Source organism: Bubalus bubalis, chromosome 11 (assembly GCF_019923935.1).
Source record: "Bubalus bubalis isolate 160015118507 breed Murrah chromosome 11, NDDB_SH_1, whole genome shotgun sequence".
NCBI classification, from domain to species: Eukaryota; Metazoa; Chordata; class Mammalia; order Artiodactyla; family Bovidae; genus Bubalus; species Bubalus bubalis.
The window spans coordinates 78,983,318-79,000,015 of record NC_059167.1 but is presented as its reverse complement, the minus strand read 5'-3'; the positions used below and the strand labels follow the sequence as shown (position 1 = coordinate 79,000,015).

The 16,698-nt window shown below is 40.3% G+C and overlaps 1 protein-coding gene across 1 annotated transcript; it reads left to right on the top strand.

Annotated features, from left to right (window-relative positions):
* The first annotated feature begins 3,196 nt into the window (after nucleotides 1-3,196).
* LOC123464735 lies at nucleotides 3,197-15,003 on the top strand. The gene is made up of 4 exons (XM_045162166.1): nucleotides 3,197-3,830; nucleotides 4,191-4,676; nucleotides 14,312-14,405; nucleotides 14,940-15,003. The coding sequence occupies exons 1-4, from the start codon at nucleotides 3,701-3,703 to the stop codon at nucleotides 15,001-15,003; spliced, it is 774 nt and encodes a 257-aa protein (XP_045018101.1). The 5' UTR covers nucleotides 3,197-3,700.
* The last annotated feature ends 1,695 nt before the right edge of the window (nucleotides 15,004-16,698 follow it).

Below are 16,698 nucleotides of genomic sequence, written 5' to 3'. Positions count from 1 at the left end.
TTTGAAAAAACAGTGATACCTGACTTCTCATCCAGACCAATAGAAGTTACAAAGGAAAAGTATTTTTAAAGTGTTTAAGAAAATAAACAAATAAAACTTTCAAGCTAGCTTCTTATGAAAATGAAGATATATATTAAAATGTCTGTGTTGAATATCAACACAGCGGAAATATCAACAGGGCAGAAAGTCAATGTGCAGACTTTTAAACTATATTTGCAATGCATATTTCTGAAAAAGGACTCAAATGAAAAAAAAATACATAAAGCACATACAAATTAATCAGTAAAGAAAACAGTCAAGAAGAATGGGACAATCTTGGAGATCCAATTCAGAAATTTGATATTCAATACCTAATAAATATACCAAATATAATATTATTATTCATCAGGTAAGTGAAAACAAAGCTTCCTCTGAGTGCTCCATCTGTGTCTTTTCAGCACCCTGAATGTACTAATGTAGCTATGAGAATATGACTCAAGAGGACAGGGAAAATAATGACTGTCTCAAAGAAAATAAGTGATTAAATAAATTTCCTAGTTTCCCTCATCAAACCAATGTGGAGAAAAAAAAAGTAGTAACAAGTCACAGATTCTGGATATTGAAGAAAAGGCAGGTTTCACTAGAAAAAAAGAAAGATGGTATTTTTTGAGCTTATTCTATATCAGGCACTGTGGTATGCATTTCAGACTCATCATCTAATTTAAATATCAAAACCCTATGAGATAGGTTTTATTGTTTCTTTTTTTTTTTTATCTTTGGGAAATGAGCCATAACTTTCCTAACTGTGAAATGCTTCTCTACCTTTTATTATCAGCAAGAGTGTAGCATTTTAGGGGGCTCCTGAGGAGCAAGGTCTGGACTATGGAGAAGCACTTGGACTCAAAATAGGGTGGCTGGACATCTGAGTGATGGTGACATTACTGGTTTAAACTGAAACCAAAAGTGAGCTAGAATAGAAGATTCCAAACCTAGGCACAAAGTCCCAGGATGAGTAGATGAGGAAATCATCCACTAACCAGTTAACAGTGCTGAATGCTTTAGCAAGTTTTTTATATAATGGTATGTGGGGAAAATTGAGGGCTACGATGGGGTATTATTCTTTAAACACTCCTGTAATGCTATCTTCCCAAATATCTACATGGTGTTATCTCTGAAGTTCCTTTACATCTTTACTCATCTTTACCTGGTGAATTCTTTATTTAAATCTTTCTATTTTCCTTCCTTGAGAATCAGACTCCGGCACAGTGCATGTAGCAGGCATGAAAGCTGAAGCACTGCCACCTGGGGTCCTACTCAGAGGTTTTGTGATACTTACACTGGCTTCCTTGCTGCCCTCTGTGCTGAGTCTCTTCAGTCGTGTCCAGTTGCAACCCCATGGCCTGTAGCCCACCAGGCTCCTCTGTACGTGGGATTCTCCAGGCAAGAATACTAGAATGGGGTTGCCGTGCCCTCCTCCAGGGGATCTTCCCGACCCAGGGATCAAACCCACACCTCTTAGATCTCCTACACTGACACTCATATACTCCTTTACCACTGGCACCACCTGGGAAGCACTAAATTGTGAGGAAGTCTAGTCAAAGTCAGGAAGCAACAGTTAGAACTGGACATGGAACAACAGACTGGTTCCAAAGAGGAAAAGGAGTACATCAAGGCTGTATATTGTCACCCTGCTTATTTAACTTCTATGCAGAGTAAGTCATAAGAAAAGCTGGGCTGGAAGAAGCACAAGCTGAAATCAAGATTGCCAGGAGAAACATCAATAAGCAGATATGCAGATGACACCACCCTTATGGCAGAAAGTGAAGACAAACTAAAGAGCCTCTTGCTGAAGGTGAAAGACGAGAGTGAAACAGTTGGCTTAAAGCTCAACATTCAGAAAACTAAGATCGTGGCATCTGGTCCCATCACTTCATGGGAAATAGATGGGGAAACAGTGGAAACAGTGTCAGACTTTATTTTGGGGGGTCTTTAAAATCACTGCAGATGGTGATTGTAGCCATGAAATTAAAAGACGTTTATTCCCTGGAAGAAAAGTTATGACCAACCTAGATAGCATATTGAAAAGCAGAGATATTACCTTGCCAACAAAGGTCCGTCTAGTCAAGGCTATGGTTTTTCCTGCCGTCATGTATGGATGTGAGAGTTGGACTGTGAAGAAAGCTGAGTGCCGAAGAATTGATGCTTTTGAACTGTGGTTTTGGAGAAGACTCTTGAGAGTCCCCTGGACTGCAAGGAGATCCAACCAGTCCATTCTGAAGGAGATCAACCCTGGGATTTCTTTGGAAGGAATGATGCTAAAGCTGAAACTCCAGTTCTTTGGCCACCTCATGCGAAGAGTTGACTCATTGGAAAAGACTCTGATGCTGGGAGGGATTGGGGGCAGGAGGAGAAGGGGACAACAGAGGATGAGATGGGTGGATGGCATCACTGACTCGATGGACGTGGGTCTGGGTCAACTCCGGGAGTTGGTGTTGGACAGGGAGGCCTGGCGTGCTGCGATTCATGGGGTCGCAAAGAGTGAGACACGACTGAGTAACTGATCTGATCTGATCTGATCTGATATCTATATTATATAATATGATGCTCTGCAAGCTGCTGTAGTCATTCATGATCTTCTCTTCTTAATTACAATGATTGCAAGCCTGGGCATTCATTGTTTGTCAGCACTTGGATGTGAAATGGGACAGAAGAGTAGATGTCTCAGATAAATACAAACTCACCTCCCTGCTTCTCATTCATGAGTTACTTTGATCCATGAACTTGCACTCTTTTAGACCTTGTCTGTATTTTCTTTTATACTTGTTTATTTGCCTTTGGTTCTTTTATATTAATTCATCTATTGCAGCAATGAAACCAAATGGAAGATTGGCAGCTACATTCCACGTGAACATGAGACAGTGTACAGAATTTGAGTCACCGGCTTCTGTGGTGTTGACAAGTACTAAGTGTCTGCAGTTTGCAGATATTAATTTTTGTAAGAGTGAGTTATAGCATTATGTCACAGAAAGATCTGGCATGTTTATCTTAACTTTATTTTATAAAGAAAAAGAGTAATGAGCAACTGACAAGTGAGACTGAATGCTCTGGACCAATGAGACACAAAATGTGACATGAGGATGATTCTAGGTCACGTGGTCTAATAAGTGCAATTCTACATTTAGGGGCAACCGGAGTGAATATCCTGATCCCCCTCAAAGTCTAATACATAAAACTCAATATCAGATTTCAAAAGAATAATATTTTATTCCTGATATAATGTCATTTAAATATAAACCACTGAATAGACTCTGACTTTCAGATGGACTGATTGTTAAAAATCATTTCATGTTGAAGTAATTTTATTGATAGAAAAACCTAAGTAGAGCCCTGCAACTCAGTAATAGAAAAAAAAAAAAAAAGCAGAGATACATTAATTACTTTGGATAAGATTGCTTTTCACCCAGAAAGCCTAAGATCTGTGACTGCTTTAAAATAGTCACTAGATTCTGGATGGAGCAAAGTAGGAATGGGCTAAATTAATGACCAATCTGTAGATTACAAGAATGTTTCATAGGCTATACTAAATTATATCTTAAACAGGATGGCAAAATTATTTTACTGAATCAATATATGTCAACTTGTTTAATCTTCAGTTTCCCTCAGTTCACACCTTTAATATTAATTCTTTCTTCATGCCTTTTTTCAGGATCTGCCAAACTTAATGATCAGGGAAAGAAAAGTACACCAAGTAAAGGTGTGTGGTGAGCCAGACTTCATCTGTACACAGACCACGTGGTCGATGAACATGACACCCTACTTCCTGTATGGGGAGGAGTCACATAGGAAGCCAGGTACTGTGTATTTGTGCTGCCAGGCACTCAAAGACACTGAACTCTCAGCTTGAGGCAGAATTAAACACATTTGAGCAGGGGAATCCACGCCTCATGCCGCTCTCCAGCCTGCTCTGTGTGTTCCTGGCCTTTACCTTCTCTGGTAGGGATGCTTCCAAACATGGGTGCGAGTGTTCAGGGTGAAAGGCCTGCACACAGGCACATGGAGCTTCACAGGGACTAGGGGAGGAAAGGAGGACTGGGGAAAGGCAAGCATCTTAGGATTTCAGTTTGGTTTGTAAATATTTGGGTCCAAAATTTGTCTAATTTCTACAGTATTTTGTTCACTATTTAAGCTCTGTTTTCTTATTTTTTCCACAGGATCTGGTGTGGCCCAGAATGTTACTCAAGACCAGCCAGTCATAATCAGTCAACTGGGAAAGGTAGCCACCCTTAACTGTCGGTATGAAATAAGTAGGAATGTGCATGACTACTGGATTTTTTGGTACAAGCAGCTTCCCAGTGGAGAGATGACTTACCTCATTCGTCAGTATTCAGAAGACAGGAAAGAAAGGGACGGCCTCTACTCTGTAAACTTCCAGAAAGAATGTAAATCCATCAACCTCACTATTTCATTCTTAAAACTGGAACATTCTGCAAAGTATTTCTGTGCTCTCTGGGAACACACAGTGTTTGAAGTAATAGGAAAAGCTGAACAAAAACCCCAGAGGTTAATAAGAGAGAGTCCCTCTCCTGCAGGATCCCAGCTGAAATGCACACCTGCAGACCTCAGACAAGAAATGGGTGGAAAGATTTGGGAGAATGGCATTGAAACATGTAAAATATCATGTATGAAACGAGTTGCCAGTCCAGGTTCGATGCACGATACTGGATGCTTGGGGCTGGTGCACTGGGACGACCCAGAGGGATGGAATGGGGAGGGAGGAGGGAGGAGGGTTCAGGATGGGGAACACATGTATACCTGTGGCAGATTCATTTTGATATTTGGCAAAACTAATACAGTTATGTAAAGTTTAAAAATAAAATAAAATTAAAAAAAAAAAGAAATGATAGCTCTGTGGTTTCTTAATCTGTGATCTGGAACAGAGGAATTAATTCTAAATGAAAGCTTCTTCTATGTCATTTGGATTCAGGTGTTCAGAATAACTTCCTACTAATACATTCTCCTCTTGAATTTTTTTTTATGTATTTATTTATTTATTTTAATTTTATTTTATTTTTAAACTTTACATAATTGTATTAGTTTTGCCAAATATCAAAATGAATCCGCCACAGGTATACATGTGTGCCCCACCCTGAACCCTCCTCCCTCCCCATACCATCCCGCTGGGTCGTCCCAGTGCACTAGCCCCAAGCATCCAGTATCGTGCATCGAACCTGGACTGGCAACTCGTTTCATACATGATATTTTACATGTTTCAATGCCATTCTCCAAAATCTTCCCACCCTCTCCCTCTCCCACAGAGTCCATAAGACTGTTCTATACATCAGTGTCTCTTTTGCTGTCTTGTACACAGGGTTATTGTTACCCTCTTTCTAAATTCCATATATATGCGTTAGTATACTGTATTGGTGTTTTTCTTTCTGGCTTACTTCACTCTGTATAATAGGCTCCAGTTTCATCCACCTCATTAGAACTGATTCAAATGTATTCTTTTTAATGGCTGATTGTCTAAAGTTATAAACTAGCTCCATACTAATGTAAAGCGACAGTTTCACTAAAATACACTCATATCACACACCTGGGTCTAGTTATCTGGAATCGTGATGGAAATAATTTCCTGAATCCTTTCTTCTTAGACTTATGTCACTTAAGGTGCAATTAGACAAGCAGAGCCACCAGTGGTATGGAATAAGAAATTAGTTATAAAGATTAGAACTCAGGGATTACTAGATTTGGTGGAAGAGTGTATACAAAGCTGTTATCTTCATATCTGGTGTTGAGAATAAATTCATTGTTAATCAGCTAGAGTAATAGTTGTAGAACAAAGCTGGAAATAGACTGAAGTGTGGACAAATGGTGACTCATAAGGGCATATTAGAACCATGAGGATAATGGAACCCACAAGACACACTAAAACTTGTCTACGTCTCACCTTCTTCAGTCTCACAGTAGTGGGTGACCTTGGGAAAAGTGTCATTTGACATCATGCTTAAAATTGGCTTAAAACTCAACATTCAGAAAAATAAGATCATGGCCTCTGGTCCCATCACTTCATGGCAAATAGATGGGGAAACAATGAAAACAGTGATGGACTTTGTTTTTTGGGCTCCAAAATCATTGCAGATGGTGACTATAGTCATGAAATTAAAAGACACTTGCTCCTTGGAAGAAAAGTTATGACCAACCTAGATAGCATATTAAAAAGCAGAGACATTACTTTGCCAACAAAGGTCCATCTAGTCAAAGCTATGGTTTTTCCAGTAGTCATGTATGGAGGTGAGAGTTGCACATAAAGTAAGCTGAGTGCCGAAGAATTGATGCTTTTGAACTACGGTGTTATAGAAGACTCTTGAGAATCCCTTGGCCTGCAAGATCAAACCAGTCCATCCTAAAGGAAATCAGACCTGAATATTCATTGGAAGGACTGATGCTGAAGCTGAAACTCCAATATTTTGGCCACCTGATGTGAAGAACTGACTCATTGAAAAGACCCTGATGCTGGGAAAGATTGAAGGTGGGAGGAGAAGGGGATGACAGAGGGTGAGATGGTTGCATGGCATCACTGACTCAATGGACATTAATTTGAGTAAACTCTGGGAATTGGTGATTGACAGGGAAGCCTGGCGTGCTGTAGTCCATAGGGTCGAAAAGAGTCGGACATGACTGAGAAACTGCACTGAACTGAACTGAACTTACATACATACTTGCCCAAAGACAAAGAGAAGATGAGGAGGAGATTTGACGGGAAGTGGAGGTGTTGTGAGTCAACAATAAGATGAAATATCAGATCAGCAGCAACATGTGTGAGTAGCCATAATCCCTGGAGCCCTGCACCAACCCCCAAAACATAAAGATTGTGGCTGCTTCATCACAACAACCTTCCAATGCCACACAAATTTCTTTTGTGGCCAACCCTAAGCCAGAACAATATAGGAAGCATATTCTGGGAAAGATATTTCCAGTCAGTTAAGGTAGCTCAAAACTGCTACAATATTCTCTATGTTAATTTGCCATCCATCTGTACTCTTTTAACAGCTTTTGAATAAAGAAGAACGCAAAACTATGTTTCTTGGTAATGTTGTTGTTGTTCAGAAACTAGGTCGTGTCTGACTTTTTGTGACCCCATGGACTGCAGCACAAGGCCTCCTCTATCTTCCACTGTCTCCTGGAGTTTGCTCAAATTCATGTCCATTGATTTGGTGATACCATCCAACTGTCTTATCCTCTGCTGCCCTCTTCTCCTTTTGCCTTCAATCTTTCCCAGCTTCAGAGTCTCTTCAAATGATATAGCTCTTCTCATCAAGTGGCCAAAGTGTTGGAGTTTCAGCCTCAGCAGTCCTTTCAGTGAATATTCAGGGTTGATTTCTTTTAGGATTGGCTGGGTTGATCTCCTTGCAGTCCAAGGGACTCTCAAGAATCTTCTCCAAAACCACAATTCTTGCTAATATGATGCAGTTGTTTCTCATTCAACCCAAAACAGTCTAAACATATCCTTCAAAGATTATAGCAAGTTCATTTATCCATTCGTGGGTGATGTTACTTTCTCTTCTAGCTAAGCCACACTCTTCCACAGAATCCTGTATCTTCACTACTGAGATATAAAAATATATAAGATTGACTTATATTAGCATATCTTGTTACCACACAGCAAATGGGAGAGGGGAGTTAAAATTGGTTAATATAATACATAAATATATTTATATAAAAATGAAAAACAAATTTTCATAAGTGCTATTCTTCTTATTTCTGCAAATGACCACATGGTTATAGCAGGTATTTATAACCACCTCATCCATTACCCATCCTATAACCTCTCTGCTCATAGCAAGCACTTCCATTCACTGCTATACTTCACTTCCTATAAAGCAATCTTCTTATTCAAGAGCAATGCTATGAGGAAAGTCATAAATTTGAATAAGAAATTCTGCAGGTCCACCACTCTGGTTTTGGCAGCTGTTTGCAAACCATTGAATTCTGGGAAACATCATTAAAACGATATCTAACTTCATATTAGAAGCAATAGAAGCCACCGAAGTATATTTTTTAGAGAGTTTAAAGAAAACAAGCAAAATATTCAAGCTAATATCTTATGAACATAAAAGTATATTTTTTAATTGTGTGTTTGTTATAAATCACTACTAAGAGTTTTGAAAGTCAATGCACAGACTGATAAACTGTATTTGCAATGCATATTTCTGAAATAGGACTCAAATGCAGAATATGTTAGAAGTTCCTTTAAATCATTAAGAAAACAGATAATAAAGAATGACAAAATCTTGGAGATCCAACTCAGAAATAAGATATCTGATAGCTAATACATATATAAAGACCTTAATATTATTATTAATTAGGGAAATGAAAATAATACCTTATCTCGGTGTTCCACCTGGGTCCTTTCAGTACTCTGAGTGTATCAATGTGGCTAGGAGAATATGACTCCAGAAAATAGGGAGAAATAATGACTGTCTCCAGGAAACTAAGTGATTGAGTGAATTTTCTAGAAGCTTCCATCATTGAACCGATGTGGAGAAAAGAACAAACAGTAAAAAATCACAGACCTGGACATTGAAGGAGAGGTAGGATTTACTGGAAAAAAGAAAGTTGGTATTTACTGAGCTTTTCTCAATGTGAGGCACTGCGGTTTGCGTTTCAGATTCATTATCTAATTCAAATGTCAAAACCCTAAGAGATAGGCTTTATTGTTTTCTTTTAAAAAACAAAACAACTTTGGGAAATGAGCCGTATCTTTCCTAATTGTGAAAAGCGTCTCTACCTTTTATTATCAGCCAGTTTGTTGCATTTTAGAGGGCTGCTTAGGAGCAAGGTCTGGACTATGGAGAAGCACTTGGCCCCAGAACTGGGTGGTTGGAAGTCTCAGTGGTGGTGACATTACTGGTTTAAACTGGACGCTAAAGGGAACTAAGAAAGAAAATGCCAAACATAGATTCAACTGTCCCAGGATCAGTAAATGAGGAAAGCATCCACTAACTAGTTCACAGTGCCAGATGTTTTAGTAAGTTTCTTAAGTAATAGTGTGCTGGGAAAAACAAGGGCTACAATGAGATTTCATTCCTTAAACACCCCAAGCTTGCTTCCCAATCAAGATCTGTGCCCCTTGTTTTTCCCTCTCTCCTGTGACGCTTTGCTGTTGTTTAGTCACTAAGTCGTGTGTGACTCATCCTCTGTCCATGGGGTTTCCCAGGCAAGAATACTGGAGTGGGTAGCCATTTCCTTCTCTATGGGATCTTCCAGACCCAGGGATTGATTCCACTCGAAGGTGGACTCCTTACCACTGAGCCAGTGATGCTATCCCCTAAATATGAACATGACGCACCTCTGAATTCCTTCATGTTTCAACTCAAATGTCACCCCTTTGTGAATCCTTTGTCGAAATCTGTTTTTCAGTTCTGAGAATCACTCTAGCACACTGCGTGCAGCAAGAATGAAAGCTGATATACTGCCACCTGGTGTCCTGCTCAAACATTTTGTGAGGCTTCTCTGGCTTCCCTGCTCCCCTCCAATGATCTTGGATTAAATTGTGGGGAAGCCTACTCACAGTAGCAGCTGCCAAGCCTGAACCAGTCAGTAAACTTCCCAGTGCAGAAATCAAGAGGGAGAGGATTCAGGAAAACTGGCTGTTTGTTTTTTTGTTTGTTTTTTCTTTTGCCTGCCACATGTGAAAGGGATTGATTCCAAATGACAAATACAACACATGAGATGATTATGGCTGCAGAGTTATAGGCTACCTTGGATAGAAAGTTTGGAATTGTTGCACAAGATAGATTTTTCTCTATTAAGTCAAATTGCATTTACTGCTCTGTCCTTTCTTGTAGTATAGGAATATCCAGAGAAGTGGGACAAGGGTCAATTATGAAAATGCTAATAAACAGTAGTAGCAAACACAGGTTGGTATACTTTTTCTATGTTATATTATGATACCCATTCTCTCAATAAAATACCTTATATTTAATGTAGTTAACATCAGTTAATGGGAACTTATTTCCCATTAACAGTAAGAAACATGATAGACCACTGATACTTATGATAATATATGAAATCTGCTGTGCAAACTGTTAAACAAACCTCAGAAAAATACTGAAGCTTTACCTTGTAGATAGACTCCTCTGGAATTTCATGCCATGGCTTCCTAGCCTCAAAGGTTTTGTGCATTTCCACAGCTGGTTGAGAGCCTGTGACAGAGAAGGTGCTGCACTAAGTGATTTGCATGTGTGTTCACATTTCTTACCGGAACCACTCAAAGTCGTGTCCACCCTACTTTAGGAAGACAGTGGAGCAAAGACAGTGGTCATAAGGCAGCTTAAGACCAAAGACTTAAGTTGTATTTCTAGATACAGCATTCATCGGTTGTGTGACATTGGGATTGTGACAGTAATTTTTATGCTTCCATTTCCTCATCTCTGCACTATGGTTATTGGTAGAATTTATCATGCAGGGTTCTTACAAAAAGTTAATGGAATAATGAATGCCAATGCTGAGCCCAGTGCCCAGCAGAAAGATACTGACTACTTAGAGAAATAAAATTGAACATGAGGCAGTTTCAATACCTTGCCTGTTATTGCAGAGTAAGTGTCAGAGTGGAGCCCTCCCTCCATACCCTACTTAGAGGAGATGCTTTTCCTCATCCCAAGAGTAACTATCTTAATACAGTTTTGTGTGTCTTTAAAGTGCTTATCACTATTTAAAATTGTCTATTTTTTTTTAAAGGAAGCTGTTTAATTTGTTTTCTTCCTACTGCACTCTAGGCCTTTTTTTCTTTTAATTCTCTTCAGTGTTGCATCCTGCATTCCTGAACAATGCATAGCACTCACAGGAGACTATTTATCTATCTGTCTATAAATAATTGAGCAGGACCTTATGGGGCAGACCACCACATCTGCCCCTGCAATGTCCTCTCTCTGCCTCTTGTGTGTAGAAAAACTTTAGCTCCTAGACTTTCCCCAAGTCCCAAAGTGTAAATTTAATCGGAGAATTGAGAAAATGCAGAAAGAAAACAATCAAGCAAGACAAAACTATAATAGTTTCAGTTCAGTTCAGTTGCACAGTCGTGTCCAACCCCTTGAGACCCTATGGACTGCAGCATGCCAGGCTTCCCCGTCCATCACCAACTCCCAGAGCTTGCTCAACTCATGTCCATAGAGTTGGTAATGCCATGCAACCATCTCATCCTCTGTCATCCCCTTCTCTTCCTGCCTTCAATCTTTCCCAGCATCAGAATCTTTTCCAATGAGTCAGTTCTTCACATCAGGTGGCCAAAGTATTGGAGTTTCAGCTTCAGCATCAGTGCTTCCAGTGAATATTCAGGACTGATTTCCTTTAGGATTCACTGGTTTGATCTCCTTGTAGTGCAAGGGACTCTCATGAATCTTCTCCAATAGTTTAGCCATTAAACAAAGTCAAGGACCTTCAGCTCCCCCCCAAGGACTATATGCAACATTCTGAACCATGTTCTTCGAGCTGTTTTGTAGAATCTGAAACCCCTACCAAGTGAAAGAAGTTAACTGTATGTGCTCAGAAGCACTAGACCTCAGATTGTGTGTGTTAGTTGCTCAGTCATGTTCAACTCTTTGCGATCTCATGAACTGTAGCTGCCAGGCTCCTCCGTCCTTGGAATTCTCCAGGCAAGAATACTGGAGTGGGTTGCCATTTCCTTCTCCAGGGGATCTTCCTGACCAGGAATCAAACCTGGGACTCTTGAATTGCAGGTGGATGCTTTACTGTCTCAGCTACTATGGAAGCACCAGACCTCAGACTGGTTGGAAACAAAAGGTTGATTGTGTTGACTCCTGATTAACTCACCAACAATGAATCAGAAGAATGTCTACAAGCTGATTATGAAACCCACAACTCCCTTCCCTCACCTTATCTTTAAAACAGTTTCCTCACAGCCACCTGGGAATTCTAGGATTTTGAGTCCTGGCTGCATGTACGACTTTCTTGGTGTCCTGTGATAAACACTGCATTTTGCTTCACTGCAACCCACATGAGCAAGTGGGCCCAGGAATGGTTCAGCAATATACATTGTTGTTTAGTCGTTAAATCATGTCTGCCTTTTTTGTGACCTGGTGGACCGTAGCTTGCCAGGCTCTGCTATCCAAAGGATTTCCTAGGCAAGAATACTGGAGTGGGTTGCCATTTCCTTCTCCACGGTATCTCCCTGACCCAGTGATCAAACTCGTGTCTCCTGCTTTGCAGGTGGATTCTTTACCAGTAAGCCACCTGGGAAGCTAATATATATGTATGTGTAGTGCAAAAGATAAAAGTATTTCTAGAGCTCACACTACTCAAACTCTAAAATAAAAGATGAAGTTGGACTCATTTTGATTTGTTTATCTAAAAATGTTAACAGTTTTACCTTACAAGCCACTTCAGGCAGATTTATTTAATTTATCTAGTGGTCAATTGGCTTGGCCTCTATTTCAGATAATTACAATAGCTTTAGATTTCAGGATTCGGCCATATTAGTTGAAGGAATGCTTCCTGCTGTTGGAGCCCTATACTTCCTGGTTTGGACACAGACCCTCCAACATGTGGGTTAATTTATCAAGGAATTAGTAGTCTCCTCAGAAATAAGCTCCATAGCAAATGAGTTTTCTGAATGGTGTGGTCATGTCCTCACAATCCTTCCTCAAGTGGGCTGATTGCTGTGATCTGGAGAAAAGAAAAAGGAAATTGATTTGTAGTGACTTCTGTGTGTCAGGGCTTCACAGGTGGCGCTAGTTGGTAAAGAACTCGCCTGCCAATGCAAGAGACATAAGAGATGTGGGTTCAATCCTTGGTTCAGGGTTCAGACACGGCTTCGATCCATGGAGGAGGGCATGGTAACCCACTCTGGTATTCTTGCCCAGAAAATCCCATTTATGGTAGAGCCTTCAGTCAATGGGTTGCAAAGAGTCAGACACAACTGAGCAACTAACACTACATTACACTACTGTTAGTCTCGCAGCCCCTCCCCAGACATGCATTTATACTTCTAAATAGGAGACATTAATGAGACTTTTCAGATATTCCTTTATTAACAGTAACTGCATCTCTTTTCTTAGAAAGGTAAGTCAGGAGTTAGCTGTTGAGACCTTCCAATCCTGTTTCTCTTTCCAGAACAAGACTTAAGTTTCAGTATTCATGAGCTTCCCTGGTGGCTCAAACAATGAAGAATCTACCTGCAATGTGGGAGACCTGGGTTCGACCTCTGAGTTGGGAAGATCCCCTGGAGGAGGGCATGGCAAGCTTCTCCAGTATTCTTGCCTGCAGAATCCCCATGGACAGAGAAGCCTGGTGGGCTACAGTCCATGGGGTCAAGAGTCAGACACGACTGAGCAACTGAGCACACAGGTGGAAGGCACTGCTCTGATTTTTAGCACCTACCCCATACTGTTTAGGTGAGAAGAGATGAGGTGGTTAGATAGCATCACTGAGTCAATGGACATGAATTTGAGCAAACTCCAGGGCGTAGTGGAGGACAGAGGACACTAGCGTGCCTGGGGTCACAAACAGTCGACTTAGCGACTGAACAACAACCACGCTGTTTCCTTTGCTTATTTCAGTTGTTCACTGGAAAGAAGGTTTTGCAGTCAATCTGCAGTACCAGATTCCAAGAAGTAGATTTAGATTCTGAACAGTCTTAATTAATTCTATCTTGTACTAATAAATTTTCCTGGATGCATTTTATTTTTCCAGCTACATATTGAGCTCACAGATAACATTGCTTTTGTAATTTTCAAAGGTCCTAGGGAAATTGTGGGCCCCAAATCACTATTTAAATAAATATGTACATGTTGAGTTAAACTAACATTCTTCCTGGACTGTAACAGATAAGACAGAACAAAATTCTTATTTATTTTTAAGCAACTCTATTGAGGTATAAGTGACATTCCCTAATATTCATCCATTTTGAATTTCCAGTTTAATAATTTTTAGTAAATTATCCTTCATCCCCAATTATAGTTGTTCTTTATTTCCACGCTTGGCCCCACAGCAACCACTGACCACATTTGTAACTTTATAAGTTCCTTCCATGAATATTTCACATACATGAACTCGTTCAATATGTAATCTTGTGTCTGGCTATTATTCCTTAACATAATTAAAACATTATTTATCTTGTAGCATACATTAGTATTTCAGTCATATTTATTGAGGAATAGCAATTCACTGGCAAACGAATTGCATTTCGTTTATCCATTCACCAGATGTTGCACGTTTTGGTGTTATTAGGAAGAATAACCACAAAGCAGGTTCCCAGTGTTTTTAGAATAAACCTTCACTAACCCTTCACATTTACTGAGTATCGCAAATGTAGGTGGTGTGGCAGATTCCAAACACTATAGACTACTTAGCCAGATAGATATGCGCTGTGATTCTTACTATGCCACCTACCATACGTGTGATCTCAGGTTAGCTACTTGATCTCTTTCAGCTTTAGTTTTCTTGTTTGTAAGTTGGAAATAATATCTCTGTTGCATAACTTTTCTATTAGAATGGTGTGCATAAACATAATTTAACGCATAGCAGTTGTGCACATTTATAAATTGGGATTTGAAAGTTTATAAATTTTATCAAAATTTTATGTAAAAAATTTCTAACCAAAGTGTGTTTTCTTCCACATTTGCAATTCCAATCTCTCTCAAGTGGAATAATAGCAGCCCATCATAAGGCAACCCAGCTCTGAAAGGTTTCGGCTCTCTTTGCATTACGAGTTCGTGAGAAATATCCTTAATGTTTGTGAAGTTGGTCTCTAGAAAGCAGTGTTTACTCCCTCTTTCAACCACAGGAAACTGATTCTAGGGCAGAAATGGTGTATTTCTAGCACATGTATGTGTTATCCTCTCTGATTGGCTGGGCAACCAGATGCAGAATCCTATTACCTGAAGCAGAATGTTCCACAGATCTAGGTCGTACAACTTTCCATGTTGGGGATACTTGATCAGGATAAATGGAGAGGAGAACTTTTCTAGCCTCATTGCTGATCCTGTGGCTTCATCTCGGTCATAAGTCCAGGGACTGCTGAAGACATTCTGAGCAGTGGTGATGGGGAAGGTGGGGGACACAGTCAGGCACCTCCAGGTTCTAATATCTGGGGGTGTGAAGACGATGAATACTCTGTAGATAAATTATTTTCTATGTCTGACCTGTCTTTCTGAACAGGAGTGAGCAGCCTCTTGACTGTGGAACAGCATCCTCCTTCGCTATGTTCAGGAAGGAGAAAGTCCCAATTTCACCTGCAGTTCCCCTTCCAGCTCTTTCTATGCTTTACACTAGTACAGATGTTCAGTTCAGTTCAGTCGCTCAGTTGTGTCCGACTCTTTGCAACCCCATGAACCAAGCATGCCAGGCCTCCCTGTCTATCACCAACCCCCAGAGTCCACCCAAACCCATGTCCATCGAGCCGGTGATGCCATCCAACCATCTCATCCTCTGTTGTCCCCTTCTCCTCCTGCCCTCAATCTTTCCCAGCATCAGGATATTTTCAAATGAGTCAGCTCTTCGAATCAGGTGGCCAAAGTATGGGAGTTTCAGCTTCAACATCAGTCCTTCCAAAGAACACCCAGGACTGATCTCCTTTAGGATGGACTGGTTGCATCTCCTTGTGGTCCAAGGGACTCTCAAGAGTCTTCTCCAACACCACAGTTCAAGAACATCAGTTCTTCAGCACTCAGCTTTCTTCATGGTCCAACTCTCACATCCATACATGACCACTGGAAAAAACATAGCCTTGACTAGATAGACCTTTGTTGGCAAAGTAATGTCTCTGCTTTGAATATGCTGTCTAGGTTTGTCATAAATTTCCTTCCAAGGAGTAAGAATCTTTTAATTTCATTGCTGCAGATGGGAACCTGCAAAAAGTCCCCAAGAACCTGTTTGTAGTGAGTGTAAATGGGGATGAAAAAGAGCAAGGACAAGTGAGAGTCACTCTGAATACTAAGGAGGGCTACAGCTCCCTGTATATCAGAGGACTGAAGACTCAGCCACATACCTCTGTGCCTCCACACAGTGCTGCTAAGCCCCCTGCAGCCCATACCCAAAGCCTTGCCTGCTGCTACTCTGGGACCAGGGTTGAGGAAGAACCATGTATGGGTTGGAAAAGGGAAATTAAAAAAAAAAGGGGGAAATTCAATGAACTACAGTGTTTTCAGTAATCAGGAGGAAATGGAAACATAGATAAACAGGCATTCCAGTCACTGTAGTTCCCTCAACTAACTAGACTGTACTGCATCACCAACCTTGACTCCCACCAGTATATTGGCCATATCATTGAGTCATTTCTCTAGCCTCGTTTCCCATGATTTAAAGTGCACTAAATGATTACTCAAAGATACCAAACAAAATAATATGCTTCAACTAGGTCAACATTTAAACTCCACTGTTGCTACATCCTAAGAGCTAGACCTTCTGTGGTGTTTCTTCACGTTCATGAATAAGACATGGACATACATCTTCTTCTCACACACCTGGCATGGAAAACTGTATGTTTTGTACCAGAACAGTCAATTATGCCTCATTAACTCATTGGAGAGATTTTGATTTTGGTTTAGTTCAACCTTCTCACTGAATGGGTGTTTGTATTTCATTTCTTCTAATATGAGGCTATTTGCATTTTTAAAACACACTTTTGATATCTGAAAGGAGCACTGATAGGGGAAGTTCACCACTGTCTCCTGAGAAACCTGTATGTGGGTCAAGAAGTAA